General features: G+C 56.8%; 1 protein-coding gene across 3 annotated transcripts in view; it reads right to left on the bottom strand.

The window, feature by feature from the left end:
- Positions 1-13,875, bottom strand: part of SLC37A1 (solute carrier family 37 member 1) — a 60,434-nt gene that overhangs the window by 31,331 nt on the left and 15,228 nt on the right. For all 3 annotated transcript variants that reach the window (XM_040621879.1, XM_040621880.1, XM_008710195.2), the window contains exons 4-8: positions 7,993-8,125; positions 7,245-7,323; positions 4,090-4,225; positions 2,681-2,757; positions 1,622-1,788 (exon numbers count right to left, since the gene is read on the bottom strand). In XM_040621879.1, coding sequence (XP_040477813.1) covers positions 1,622-1,788; positions 2,681-2,757; positions 4,090-4,225; positions 7,245-7,323; positions 7,993-8,125 — 592 coding nt within the window. The remainder of the gene's footprint in view (positions 1-1,621; positions 1,789-2,680; positions 2,758-4,089; positions 4,226-7,244; positions 7,324-7,992; positions 8,126-13,875) is intronic.

Genomic DNA, 13,875 nt, shown 5'->3' on the forward strand with positions numbered 1-13,875 from the left:
TTCCCGCCGCCCCCCCCCCCCCCCCCGCTGGAAGCCACAGGAGGGGTGGCTGGGGGGAAGGAGGCTCTCATTTTATTACAAAAGACAAACCACAGCTTCCTTGTTCTTGGGAACCCTGCCCTGAGCGGAGGACGAGGCCCCGCCCGGCAGAACCGGGCTGAACGGGTACAGGTGCTAAGATCCGGACCGGCCAGCAAACACACTCCCATCTCCTGCCACACACCCCATTCCTCATCGCATTTCCTCTTTCCCCCAGAACCAACCCTTCATCGGTTGAGGAAGAGAAGAAAAGGGACTGTGGACTCTAGACCTTGGGCAGGACACACCCAGGGGCCCCTGCGCAGGAGCCAAGAGGACTCGCATTGTTCTCCGGGTGACTCATGTGTAAAGAACAGGCTGGAGCGCCCGAGACCGAGCTCCGCGTGCTAGGGAGCCCGCCTGGACAACAGGCGACACAGGGGACCTTTCCCGGGACTCTGACACTCAAGGTCCAGTTAAATGGCACAGGTTGGTGACATTGGTAAGTGGGCTCAAATACCCGCATCTGTCTCACAGTTACTCGCTCACCCCGGCAGACAGGGTGGAAGTGGGGAGAGCAGCGGCCCTCCTCCTGCTCGCACCAGCGGTGCACCTGAGGCCTCGGCGGACCATGGCCCCCGCTCTCACTGACGGGCTGGCCCGGAGCCTCACATCTGTGCGGTTGACAGTAGTTACTTGACAATGGAAAGGTGAGCTTCAGCAATGAGAGACGGAGCAGCGAGAAGCTGAGTAAACCACGCCCGAACGTCCTGGGCGAAGCTGGCAGCTCCGAATGCACAGCGGAAACTACAGTCGATGCCCAGCACGGATGGCGACACCGAGCTCCTGAGCGTCCCCACCTGGGAGCTACCCGCAGGGACCTGGCTTGTACCGTATGATTGTATTTTGCTTTAAGCCAAATCGAAGAAGCAAGGGCCCAACACAGCTCCTCAGACTAGCCTGGGGGTCAGAACGGCCTGACCCGTACCCGCTGAAATAGCGCTGGAGGAACTTCGAGGAGTCCTTGTCCTGTCAGATCTCCGTTTTGAAAATTAATTTCAAACCCAATTAATCCAGAAGTTTGGTACTGAGTCTAGACGGAATAAAAATTTGATTTTCTGGAAGAACACTCTTCATCTCATTAGCACATATGGTCTTAAGTCATGCAATGATTTCAAAATACTGTCCCAGATCTATCTTATCAGAAGGCAAACAAGCTGGCGAGATACCAGTTTGTGGCGGCCAGAGGGGCGGGCAGGTGCAGCCGTGCGGTCTGGGCGCTGCAGCCCTGGGGGTGAGCCACGTGGCAGGCCTCAGAAGGGATATGCTGAGCGCAAGGCGAACCACGCACGCCGATGCTGCGGGGGGTAGGGGGAGGAATTTCCACATCAGCTACTCCAGAAATCAGGAGACAACAGAAAATCCAGCAAGAGCGGGAGAGAAACAGCTCACAGGAGAAGTCTACACCCGAAGAGGGAAGCCTATCTGGCACGGGGAGAGCCAGGGCAACCAGGGCCCGCAGTGCACTAACACAGCCCTTTCTTTTAACTACTTGCCCCCCAAAGCCCTCCGGGGCGTCACCTCCAAGGCCATGTGTACTTACGTTCGATGAGGAAGAGAAAGCACACTATCCCCATGGCTGCCACGATGGCCCCAGGAACGACGAAGGACAGGCCCCAGCACGTGGACACCCAGTAGCCAGCAATCAAGGAGCCCAAAATGTTGCCCACAGAGGTGTGGGAGTTCCAGACCCCCATAATCAAACCTCGCCTGCAACACAACAGAACACAAGATGGCAAATGGCGTTGAGAAGCTTCCGTGGGCCAGCAGGTGCAGGACAGATGGTGCCCAGGCCGTGTGAGAGGTGCCACGGAGATCCGCGGGAAGGCCGCTCCCGGGAGGTAGAGGGCCGGAGACGTGCACGGAACAGGGTTCTTATTTTACCTCAGGCGGGGCAAGTGCACGCCTCGCTCAGAGCTCAGCGACTCTGTGCTTAGAGAGAGGACAGAAGCCTCTCCCTGACCTTCCTGGAAGGCCCCAGATTTAAATTCGTGCCTCCATAATCTAACTACAGTCATTGAGGAAATACCCCGTCCATGGAGCCCACCACATGAACGAAGTGGAAGGATCTAGACCAGGCGTGCCGAGTGGGCTCTCGTTCTGGCTTCCCTGTCTCGTTTCGTGGCCTTGGGCTCTTCCTACCCTGTGTGTCTTCCTACGCTGTGTGTCACTCGGATATCACAGTGGGATCTGGACTGTGGTCCCATCCCCAGAGGCTGAGCACGGCTCTGCTGCTGGGCGCTGGGTGACCCACTCAGGACCGGCCACACTTCCACGTGCCTTCGAGTCTTGGGAAGACCTGGGGCAGGGCCCTAAGCTCCGTGTTTCTCCCAGGCTCGCAGGTGAGCAGCTGCTGGTCAGACTCGCCCCGCCCACGACACAGTGCGGGGAGCGGGGGGCGTCTCCCGGGAGGAAGGACCCCTGAATTTCAGCACCCCAAGTCCCAGAGGTTTCAATCACCTTCCCTCATACAGTGGACTCGTAAAAGTGGCTTTTTCTGCAGTAAATCCAAAGAATTAACTAATAAGAAGGTGGTGGTCTGGTTTTCATCAGAATCGCAAAAAAAATAAATGCTGCTGGAAGTGGGGCCACCTTTGCTCACCTTCCTTTTCCAAACCAGTTGCCAAGGCAGGTGACGACGCTGGGCCAGCCGGTCGTCTGCACCAAGCCATTGATGATCTGCGACAGAGGGGAAAACGGACTCACTGCCAGCCGAAAGGGGTGGGCGCGCCCCGACTTCAGGCCAGGCTCACAAAAGCTCACTCCTCCCTGTTCTTTGCAACTTTGGGAGCAGAGTGGGGACTCCCGCAAAAAGGCGGCAGCAAAACACTCTTTGATGTGAGCCCCAACGGCCAAAGATGTGTTTTAAACCACACACACGTGCGCCTGTGTGCGATCGTAAGAGTGATGGCGTACAGAGAAACTCGCAGACCCGTTTCACTTCCCGTATGCTGACCCTCTGAAGGGGGCACAAACCGGAGCCTGTGCTTGGGGAAAGCATTTCTCCACTTTTCAAGAGCACTCTGAGCTTAGGCTCTAAGAAGAGGCTCAGGAACAGCAAGCAGGTTTGCTTTAGTCTCAGGAGCGTCAAGGGCAAGTGCATGACAGACAGGAGGCCAGGTCCAGCTGCCTGCTCCCTCCCACCGCCGCTGGGCTGGCCAGCCCTCCAGGAGATGGGGGGCCGTGGGTCTGGCCTCGCGGGCAGTCAGGCTTGCCTCCCTCTAGGAACACACTGGGACTCTGGGAAACTGTGCATTCCTTCCCTCTGATTCCCCACTTACTATAAAGTGTGAATCACTGTTGTAATTAAAACTTTTTCAAGTCCTATGGCAACATTTTAACAAGCAAATTACATACCATCCGCTGTGATATTATAGCGCCCCCCAGGCTACGTGGGAAGCCTCAGAGGCTGAGCCCCAGAACGGCAAGTCACCTTCCACGTGCAGTCAGTACTTACCCACGGGGCCATGGGGAGCGGAGGAACAAGGGTGGCAGGACGGACGGGCCCTGCTGCACGGCACGGCCACACGGCCTGCCCTGGCCTCTACGCCCCCTGGAGCACCGTGAGGCTCTCTGCTTTCCCCTCGCTGACTGCCTGCAGCCCCGTCCTCCTGCCAGCAACTCCAGGGCCCTCCCTTCCTCCTACCCCTGCCTCACCTCATGTCCCTCCAACACGAGAGGTCAAACGCATCACAGGACACGACGTCTCAGTCTTCCACATGAAGGTGGAAGGAGTCCCCCTGCTGGGGTGCTGGTGGGGGTGGGAGTGGGCTCTTTAAGAGACAACTCCTGGGACTAAGGAGGCCTTACAGAGGCTGCAAGGACGGAGCGGAAGGGAAGCGGGGCTTCCCAGGCCCGTGCCGACCCCGACCCCCGACGGCAGACAGGACGCAGTGTTGCCCCCAGCCCGCAGCTTTCTCTTGTAGCAGGGGTGGGGACCCGAGGCACAAACGCTCAGTCTGATTCGTCACGGACCCACCGTCCATGGGAAGCCACGGACCCAGCCCTTACCTGAGTTACCACGTAGAATCCAAAACTGTGGATACTGTAGAAATACCCTAACCCAAAGAGGGCGGTAAAAGCACCACTGGCCAGCATTCCAAACGTGAGGTAATACCGAATGGGCAGGCGTTCCCCTATGATGCCGCTGAGGATGGAGAAAAAAGAAGCAAACATGAGAAATGAGAAGGCGGGGCCGGGGGGCTGCCAGGTAAGCGTCCGACTCTTGCTTTCGGCTCAGGTCATGCTCTCGGCATCCTGAGATTGAGCCCCACATCGGGCTCCATGCTCAGCAGGAAGTTTGCTTGTACCTGCCCCCCCCCCCCGCCCCGTCGGCTCTCTCTCTGGAATGGAGAAATAAAATCTGAAAACAAAACAAAACAGCAAAAGCTTGTCCCGCTAGTTAATCCTGCTTTATATAAACAACGTCCGGTAAATATGCATAGTATTTAAAGATGCTGATGTTCAGACTGTGGACGTGTGTCATGAAAAGGGATCACCGGTGGCCTCAGCAAGTCTCTCGGCCCTGGAGCTATCGCTAGGTCACCTGCGTTCATACACCGGGCTGGATGCGCTCTGCCATTAGCTGCCCTCCTGCCGCCACCACTGTGACCTGGTTTGAAGACAGATTTTCTTTAACATGAGGTCTGACACAGGGGCTAGGGCTGCTCTGCTCCTTTCCCAGCAATGCCACTCGCTAATTAGTGGGCCTTGCAGGACAATTCCTGCCCAGAGCTGTCTGGGAGCTCGGATGAGATCAAAGTGGCCGAAGGGCCGGGTCGGTGGTGGCTGCTCGTGCCACGGGAAGTGCATGCCTGACGGCCCAGGGAGATGTGCCACCGTGGAGCTACTTGTCACTGTCACTAAGTGAACAAACTCCAGGATAATCACAGGTGACTGTGAGCTTTTGGAGTCACTGCAAACCATGGATCTCCTTTCCCTGCATGTAGCTATTCTGGAGTCAAATAAATAAGAAACGTGATGACACTTGCCTGCCCGTGAACAATGCTCAGGGAACTAGCTCCAAAATTCTGTCCTTCCATCTCAAGAACCAATACATCAGGAAAGCTTTCCTTCTGAAGACCCCAAAGGGGGAAGATCTACTTAGCACCACCCAAATGACTAAAGCAAACTCAAGAGCATTCTAGAGCTAAACCAGCGATCCATTTCAACTCTCTGGCTTCAGAAAAGAGAAAACGTGTCCCAAAGGGGCTGGCTGACCTGTCTGATGTCACGGGACAGAGCTAGTGCCATCGGCCAGGGCTGACAAATGTTCTCAGTGTTGCTATACGACATTGGGCCCAAATTTCGTCTCTACTCCAAAGTTGTTAAAGAAACGGCCTAAGGGAATGGACGCCATCCCATATCATATCCGATCCATACACAGACTAAAGGCCACACCGCACCTGCCAGGAAGGGCCTGCGCTAATGAATGCCCCACTGCAGACCGCTGACCTGACATACTAACGATCCATTTCTCCAGCCACGTGCCCTGATGTCACTAAAAGGCCACGCAAAGAAGCAGGGTATGCCCTCGATACAGTCACGATTCTACTCCGGATTCACATTAGACAGAATTTTACAATAACCCTCATTAGCAAGTTGTATGACAAATTACCTTTTCCAATAAAGAAGCAACAATAGAACCATCTTATTTAAGGGCTTATTAACTCTTGATACGTTGCACGGGGTCATTCTCTGCGGTGGGGGCTGTCCTGTGCTGTAACATGCTTGGCAGCCCTGCTCTCTGCCTGCTAGACGCCAGAAGCACCTCCTTCTCCTGTTGTGACAACCAACCACGCTTCCAGATCCTGCTAAATGTTGCCTAGGGGACAAACTCACTCCCAGCTGAGAACCACACGTAAATACTATTTTCTAGTAACTGAGAAAAACACATTCCAACCTTTGAGTCTTTTTATACTACAGGTTATTGGTGTCCGGTAAGACTGCAGTCTTTGGAGCATAAATATTTGACCTCGAGATGGCATATGGCCAGCCGCGTTGTGGCAACTCAGGCCCTACGAAGCGTAATGCGCGCATGGCCTTCTCCTCCGCGGGGCTGTGCTCTGTTGTGCGGCACATGCAGCAGGCGTCCGTATCCGTCCTCATTCATTCATTCATTCAAACAAGTTCTGCAGTGCTGTGCAAATACAATACGGGGGGGGGGGGGGAATCCACTCCATCAACAGAAACCGCCTGACTGAGCACCGACCACTGCCCAGAGCTGGCGGTGGGGGGCAGGTCGAGACGATGCCACACACTGGGCGGGTATCAGGGAAGAAGCTAAGCGTTTACAGGGATTCCCAAGATTCTCCAAGCTCTGAGATCTCTAAGTCTCTGCAAGCAAAGCCTCTTGAGCTAAGGGCCTTACTCCCTACAATTTTTTTTTTTAAACCTGGCTGGACTGACACAATGCCAGTTTTTAATCAGCCAATCACATGTCCTGTTACCCACATATCATTTCCACCTTCCTGGGTCCACTCAGAATGGGCTAACGATCACATGGAAAGATGCTGGGGACGCTCCGCGGGCCAGGCTCTGGTCCGAGCATTCTACATGTATTAGCTCATTCAGTCCTCACCACAATCCTGTGAGTTAACTACCGTTCTCCCCACTTCATAAAGGGGAAACTGAGGCCCACAGAGGGGCAGTAACCTGCCCAAAGCTGTGTGAGCCAGCGCTAGAGCCGGGATTCACTCCCAGCAGCATGCCTCTGAGGTCCATGCCCCAAGTGCAAGGAGGGCGGTGAGGTGCCCTGTGGGGCCGAGCTGGGCAGCCAGGTGTGTAACCTGTTCTGACGGGGGCAATCTGGGACATGTGAACAGACGGCAGCCCCAGAGACCAGAGGAGAGGATGCGCTCTGCGGAGCGTCCCTGGGAGCCACCAGTACCCTGTCTCTGGCGACATCGCGGCAGGGCTCACGGTGCATCTGAAACCCCAGGGCCCTGAGCGCCATCCCTGGACAGTCCGCCCCGACTGCGACAATACCAGGGACATCTGAATGTGCGGTTTTGCAGTGGCGCCTTGACCACCAGAGCACCCCGTGCACACTGGCTTTCACTGCGCCCTCGTCTCTGAGAAGAGATAGGAAGGGAAGCAACCTGCAGACACGTTCTGCACCAAACGGATGAGAACCAGCAAGGGATGGAGAACCCAAGCCAACCTACCTCAGGTACATGCCAATGGCGTAGGCGCACAGAAACGAGTAATCCAGGGCCCCGAGCAGCTGCTGGTAGTTGTCCTGGTCTACACGGGATGAAAATCAACAGGAAACAGTGAGTACTGTTTACTTTACACTCAACACCGGTTTCTGTTCTGGCGCAGGATGATAAAATACACACGCGTGCCCTGTATGGTTGGGCAGTGTACCCGGAAGGAGAATGGGGCCGTTTCCAGCGCAGAAAACCTGGCAGAACATCTGGCTAGCTTCTTGACAAAGGGAAAGAAAGTGGCCACATTTTCAAGTACTCACTAAACAAACGTTATTTGGATTAGAGGAAATTCCCACCATTCACGGGGCGCACGTGGTGCATTCACTTAGCCTCCCGTGTGAGTCTGGCTGTTCCTCGGCCGCCCCAGGCCAGCCCCCGCCCCCTGCTTCTGGGGGTTCCCCGCTGTCCCCCACGGTTGATGCTTGCAAATCCTCTTGCAGCTCGACACAGACAAAATACAAGGGATCTTCATTAGATTGCAGTGGCCGTGGAAGGAGAGCCAGCTGACAGGAGACGGCTGTCCCCAGCCCGGCAGTCACGCTCGAGAACGTGGTTACTGCAGCTCAGATGGGCCAGGCCGGGACTCTGGCAGCGCCCAGCCGGCTGCCCACTGCTCAGCCGTGGAGGAGCCGGAGGACGGGGCACTTCGGGAACCCCAGATCCGAGTGCACACGTGGGGTGCGGGGAGGGATGGAGAACTCACCAAACGGGGCCCAGCTGCAGTCCGTCTCGTTGTCTGCTGGCTGGCGGAGGGGCGTGCCACTGGCTTTCCGGCTCCAGCTACTGAACCCGACCTGGCCCTCGTGCAGGGTAGCGCAGTACCTGTGCAGCTCGCCCTAGGACATCCGCAGGTGTCAGAGGCCAGAGACGTGCACTCAGGGAGGCCCTGCGGGCTCGCAGCCAAAAGCCTGCCCAGGACAACCACGTTCCAGCAGAGTGAGGCCCCCCGGAGGTGGTCTGTCTGCAAGACCCACTGAGTCCCTGCAGGGAGTGAGGCTCTTGGGGCCCTCCGCCGCGCCCAGCCCTGAACACACACACAGCCAGCACAGGCCCACGTGGGGCCCCAGAGACAACCGCTCTCAGCAGCCATACGGCTGGACGCTGCCTGCTGCCATCCCGGCACCGTGGCCCGTAGCGGAGGAACGGACGCTTTGCACTGGGTATATATAACCAAACGCTGCCCAGCAAAGCACAAGAGCAAGCCACAGGTCTGCACGACGATGCGGACAAGTGTCACACAAAGGAAGCCTGACACGGGCAGTGCAAATGGCAGGACTTCAATTATGACCCTAGAGGACAGGCACCGGACCCTCGGTGGCACTCGTGGGGCTTTGGTTACCCGAATGAGGGTAACGATGGGGGGCAGGGCACACGGAGCCTGGAGCTGGAGCTGGACAGGGGCCGGACCCGAGCCTAGGTGATGATTTCCCAGGCGAGCTTGTAAATGTTTGCCAGGCTAGACCCCTGAGATCTGTGGATGTTACTGTGTACAAGTCATATGTCAAGAAAACAACAAAACGGCTGGGGCAGGACGCCACCAGCCCACCGAGCTGTCCACGGAGCCCGCAGGCAGGCCAGGGGCAAGGGCACTCGGGTGGAAGGGAAGCGTAAGGCTCGGGAGCTCTCTGGCTGACAGGTGTGGGGGCCCGAGCAAGCTGTTTCCCCCTGCCTCTGTGTGCCCGCCCCCAGACGGGGCCACCCCTCCTCACCCACAGAGCACTTGCTGGGATTGGTGATGCTGAACGCCACGTGTCGGCGCGTGCTTGGGACAGGGCGACCCGTGAGAAAAGGCGACCGTTGCAGTGGAGCTCGGAGGTGCCAGGAACGGCTAGAGGAGCGGTCACAGGGCACGTGTGCAGGGCACAGGATGTTCTTTATGAAGATGAACACCACTTCCAGAAAAGGGCCACACGATGGCCCGGGCCCATCGTGTTATGCGGGAACCTCCATGCATCTGACAGTCCCCCCCCCCCGGGGCTCCCTGCCACCTGCTGTGTGTTTTCTGGGTTTTTTACTCCAAGTGGCTCAGAGGAAGCAATCCTCCAGATGAGGGCAGAAAGGAGGCATCCTCAAGGTCAGCGAGGTGGCCCTTAGCAGGAGCAGAGCCCTAAAGGGGAATTCTTTACTGGGCTGCCACCTGAGAGAGGCAGGGGGCTGGGGGGCACCAGGAAAGCATTCCCCCCAGGTCAGGACACGGGGCAGCAGGCAAGGAGCTCCACCTCGGTGCACCAGGCAGGGAGCAGCCGGAGTCCTGCCCACCACCTTCCTTTGCCGGCACCCGTTTCTTCAGAAGGGAGTCACCAAAAAGGATCACCTCCACGCGGCTGCCCTTGCCAGGGCTGTGGTCAACCTGGGCGGGACACCTCCTGGTTTTGCATGGACACACGCCACTGAGACCTGGCATGGCACACGGGACGCGGTCACTCTGTGGTCTTGTGGGTTTGCCGTCATCACTGGCCATTCTGCTAGAATTCCAAACATTGCTCTAAAAACTAGCCAAGGGCTCCGCTTTACAAACTCAGTTAAGTGTTTGCTAAGTAACTTTCCTGTCGTCCTCCTTGGATTACTCAGAGCCCCCTCTGCCCCTGCCTGTGCTCCGGGCTCGCCCAGCTGCATGCGGCAGGAACTCCGGAGGGAGGCTGGGGAGGCTGAGCCCCTCCTTCCCGCAGCAGGCAGTCTCACATTTCCCCATTCCCCAGTCTATACTCGGCTCCCCCTCTTTGCCTGCAGAAGTCAGCCTCTCCCTGGGCCACAGGCTGCACCTCACTGTCCTCCCGGTTCACCTGCCATGAAGAAAGCTGCAGGCAGGCTGTGGGGGGACTGTCTGCTGAGAGGGAGCCCATGCGCAGGGCCTTACACGGGAGCAAGGGGGGGGTGTAGACCCCTGCTCCAAACACGGTTTCCACATCCTCTCCCATCAGGTCAGATTCCCAGGGAGCAGCCATTGTGAGAAACAGAAAAGATTTGGGAAGGATCCCTTCTTGTTTCAGAAACAAGCAGAAAAGCACTTCTGTTTTGGTTTGTCCCAAACACCCCGGGGGCCAAGCTGCTGACTTCCTGCCTCCATGAACCATGTGGGGACCGCTCCCCCGCTGGCCTCTCGGAGGACCCAGGGCGCGGTGACTGGCAGCCGTGGACAGGGGGTCCCCCACTCACAGCCCGCCCCCGCACACTGGAAGCGCCATCTCCACCCCTCTGCCGCTGCACGAAAGCGAGGAAGGACTTCATGCTGTCTGCCACAAAGGGCCCCAGGACGCTTGCATCACCGCATGCTGCTTTCCAACAACACTGCTGCACTGTCATACTTCAGTGAGTTTTACTCCCCAACTTGGTGTTTGAGGGGAAATTAAGGATTAGTGAGACCAAGATGAACCTATCAGAAAAATGCTCAGCGGGTGAACGGGCTCGTTCCACGGCGTGATGGCGTTGGGGGACTAGCCCTTCACTTTCACAAAAGCAGTCGCCTTTGCCAATGTTCACAGAGTGTGTCAACAGATACCATGAACCAAGTCACACACGACAGCAGGCGGTCACTAAAAGCTGAGCGATCAGAAGACTACATGGCGTGGAGCGCGCCCGGTACACGATCCTCGAGGCCGTCTAGCACCGTCCATGTGACCCACGGTGTGACAGCAACAACAAAATACACAGCAAATGCCACGGGCCTGGAAAGTGTGGGCGGGGGTGGGGGAGGACAGTGTCTGCAGGATGGGAGGACACAGTGAGCAGCCAGAGCCCCAAGCAATGCGGGTGTGGGGGGACGGGCGGGCAGGGGTGGGGTGGGGGCATTTGCACTTGTCCCCCCGCAGATCCCGCTCCAGCCCTGGCCCCTCCCCGCTGCCCTCACCCCAGCAGTGCGCAGTGAAAGGGAACCACAGGGATCTGCGGGGAGCACGGCCGTCCAAGGCGACACTGTCCTACACGCACACGTGTCCACACAGCCGCAGGCACACATCCTACCACGGAGGCCCACGCGGGAAGGCTGTTGTTTAAGCTCGCAACTTGAGCAACGTCACAGAGCAACTACTTGGCCAGAACCCCACCCGCGGGCACCCGGACCCGGGAATTCCAGTCCCTAGAACTGGGAGCCTGCGGGTTGCTGTCAGAGCAGCCAGGTGCCTGAGACAGCGCTGCGGCAGGAGGACGGGACAGTCGGGCCGCACCCACGGCAGAACCCGCGTGTGGTCAGGTGCTCTGAGGGAACACGGGTGCCACGGGACAGTGGCGCACACACACCCCCACTGACACACGTGTACAGACAGAGAGGGGCGCCTTCTGCTCACGGCTGATTATTCAAAACTGGAATCCTATGCAGACTTAGGTACACCTGAACTCTTCTTTCAAAACAGCCCTTTCTGAAATCTTTCTGTCAACTGGTGTGGCTCTAATTCTTTTTTTTTTAATTGTTTGCTTATTTATTTACTTACTGGTTTACTGATTTATTTTTTTAAGTTTATTTTTCTTAGGAATCTCTACGCCCAACGTGGGGCTCGAACTCACGACCCTGAGCTCAAGAGCCACACACTCTTCTGATTGAGCCAGCCAGGCGCCCCTCTAATTCTTCTAAGTGGTTGCACACGTCAGAATATGGACTGGCCATAAGTTACGCAGACTTCCACCTGCTGATTAGGGTCACCTAATATGCAGGGCTTTTTTTCCTCCCTTTTTCCTTTTTTTTTTTTTTTTAATTGCAAACAGTGCTACAATGCAGGCACTTATGCGCACTCTCCCAAGTGTGGACCCTTTCATTTTCATGGGCCAGAGTTCCAGGGCTGAGGGGTGCGTGTTCTTCTATTTCGGGAGGTGTTCACGGAATGCCCCCAGAGGGCCGCACCCCTGCACTCCCATCGGTGGCGCCTGGCTGCCTTCCCACCCTTGCTGCCCTCGCACCCGTGACCCGGGCCAGCGTGCTGTCAGGTGTTCAGACGGTGGGTGTAAGGCGACCTAGTGCTACTTTCGCTGGCCTTGGTGACCACTCGCAAGCTAGCACACGGCTCATCCAGGTTGGCGAGATTCTGGCCCCTTGTCTCCACCCTCTCCGGCCGTCCTCCTTCCGGTTTGCCAACTTCACACGCCTAAGACGGACATCATTTTGTTCTTGGAATTTTACTTATTTATTACACTTTAACCTTTAATCCATCCATCTATTTTTATAAGACAGGGATTCAATTTTATTCTTCTAGTCGAATAGCCAGCTGTGCTCCCACCGTTCGCTCAAAAAGCTACACTTTCCCACCGTCTCTGTCCACCATGCCGCATTTTCTATTCTCTTCCACAGACCTCTCAGTCTGTTCTCATGCAATACCATGAAAATTTGATTACAGTGGCTTAAAAATGCTATCCTTTCCACACTTTCCTTGGTCATTAACTCTTGGACATTTTTCCACATACATTCTTGGATGACTTTGTTCATTGAAAAAGGCACTGCTGAGACATTCGCCTGGAGCGGCCTTCCGTTGCTGCATCCATCCCGGGGCACTGGCCTTTCCAGAGAGCATCCCTCCCACCCAGGGCCGGCGTGTGCACCGCCAGCTTTCCCAGCTGCTGTCCATCTGTCACTGAGCTGTGTGTGTGCAGAGAGGGCTGGGCACTCACACTCAGACCAGCGGGGGCTGCCGTTCCCGGGGGGGGGGGGCACAGGTGGCTGGGACGACAGCTGGGAGGGAGGAGGGCTGCGCCTGCACCCCCACCGGCTCCCGGCCCGGGGCCATCACTGGCACCTTGGCTTTCTTTTTGTTACACTGAAATGACATATGTCGTGTCAGTCTTCAAATGTCATTAAAGAATGTGAGCCATTTTATAAATCACAACCACTGGGATCAATTCCAGCTAAGCAAATATGGTTTCATTTTGTTGTGCTTATAACGCAGTAGGAAATACAGACTACAGATAATTCAAACTATTCCTTGGGTCCCCAGAACCATGCCTAGCTCCAGTTCTATAAAGACGATGTGCTAAAGCACGCGACAGCCTTGGAAGGCGTTGTGACGTTAAGTTGGTGTGTGCGGTGGGACACCCTTATCTATCTCAGGAGATTCCGCGCAGGGCCCATCCAGGTCCACGCACAGCTAAGGTGCTAAGTCTGAAATTCTGTGTGCGGAAGAAAAGCTGGCTGTGGGGCTGTGGACGTACTCGGGTCCTCAACGCCCTGCAGGCCCCGTGGCACTGGGGCTGAGAGCAGGACCCCGCAGCGTTCACTGGAGCTGGCGCTGCCCTGCATGAGGGGACAGGGCGCCTGAGTCCCCAGGCCGCCGTGAGGACTCCGCTAAATGATGAACAGACGCACCGTGTCAGGCCACGGGCTTCAGCAAGCGCTAGGACTGACAGAATGCTTCCAGAAGAGCCGGCGGGACCCTGCTTCCTCGTGACACCGCTCATCAGGAGGCCCCAAGCTCCCAGCAGGGAAGTTGGGAGGGTGCCCCACGACAATGCCACATCCCTTCCTGGCTACACGAGGCCTGTTGCGGTATCACATCAGATCCAAGCTTCCTGTCCTGCCGCAAAGATCCTGCCATGGCCAGCCTGCCTTCCCCACACTGCCTGCGTCCCAGCAAGCCTCTGCCACCAGCCTGCGGCTTCAGGGTGA

This window comes from Ursus maritimus, unplaced genomic scaffold (assembly GCF_017311325.1).
Source record: "Ursus maritimus isolate PB19 unplaced genomic scaffold, ASM1731132v1 scaffold_4, whole genome shotgun sequence".
Lineage (NCBI taxonomy): Eukaryota > Metazoa > Chordata > Mammalia > Carnivora > Ursidae > Ursus > Ursus maritimus.